The sequence below is a fragment of the Penaeus monodon genome, chromosome 28 (genome assembly GCF_015228065.2).
Source record: "Penaeus monodon isolate SGIC_2016 chromosome 28, NSTDA_Pmon_1, whole genome shotgun sequence".
Lineage (NCBI taxonomy): Eukaryota > Metazoa > Arthropoda > Malacostraca > Decapoda > Penaeidae > Penaeus > Penaeus monodon.
In genome coordinates, this window is record NC_051413.1 from 369,188 (window position 1) to 370,278 (window position 1,091).

Genomic DNA, 1,091 nt, shown 5'->3' on the forward strand with positions numbered 1-1,091 from the left:
CTGTAATGTCTTTTTCTCACCAGACCCTAAAGGCTCTCCACTACCTTAAGGAATCCCACGGTGTCATCCATCGTGACGTCAAGCCTTCAAACATCCTTCTAGATGAACGTGGTAACATTAAACTTTGTGACTTCGGGATCTCAGGGAGACTAGTCGATTCTAAGGCTAAGACTCGTAGTGCTGGTTGCGCGGCATACATGGCGGTGAGTAGTCTGTGTGTGGTTGTGTCTATGAAAGATGTGATTAGGATGTTTTTCCAATTTTGCCCTGATTTTGAGTAGGGTATTGAACCTGTATGAGTAATTTCTTGAGAACTTAACGCTTTGATGTCCTGTCAGTCGTGGTAGACCATCCCTCATGCCATAATGACGTCTTTATATCATGTGCTGTCTTGCCTGCTCGAAGTTGTGCTCTCAAAGTTGTGTGCTTGTGTGGCTCCAGCTGCATTCGTTGAGAAATACCCTCTCAAAAGTGGGATTAAAGCATCATTTTAGCCTCATTATCTAAAAGATTTTTTTGTGATGCAGCTTAGAGCATAGAAAGCAGAGTAATTTTATTTGTTCTTGTTGCTGATCTTTCCCTTGTACCCTGACACGTTTGGTGTAGCACTGGGGGCTCTCTTCATGGTTGGGTTAATGTTAGAATTATAGTCTTAGATGTTTTTTGGGAGTTTCTTTAAAGATTTGATTACTTTGTATACTACATAAAGGTTAGGGCATTATTTAAACTCTACATTTAAGTTATTATAGAAGTATTTTTGTTTCGTGCCTTTAATAAGATGAGCATTGCACCGGTACTGTTAGAATTTCCTTAGAGTTGGAATATTCCTCCTTCCATTGTATTTTATTTTGATGGTGTCGTTATTCTCTTGCAGCCAGAACGGATAGACCCGCCAGACCCCGCAAGGCCGGATTATGATATTCGTGCTGATGTTTGGAGTTTGGGCATCACTCTAGTAGAGCTTGCTACAGGGCAGTTTCCATATAAAGATTGTCGCAATGACTTTGAGGTTGGTGTCCTTCGTTTTTGGTTGTTGGTTCTCTTTCTCTTTCTCTCTTTCTTTGACTTGCTCTTCTCTTTCTGTCCCTCTC

The 1,091-nt window shown here is 41.2% G+C and overlaps 1 protein-coding gene across 1 annotated transcript in view; it reads left to right on the plus strand.

Annotated features, from left to right (window-relative positions):
* The window catches only part of LOC119591241 (dual specificity mitogen-activated protein kinase kinase 7-like), a 9,033-nt gene that overhangs the window by 7,361 nt on the left and 581 nt on the right, over positions 1 to 1,091 (plus strand). The window contains exons 5-6 of the mRNA XM_037939947.1: positions 24 to 203; positions 875 to 1,009. Coding sequence (XP_037795875.1) covers positions 24 to 203; positions 875 to 1,009 — 315 coding nt within the window. The remainder of the gene's footprint in view (positions 1 to 23; positions 204 to 874; positions 1,010 to 1,091) is intronic.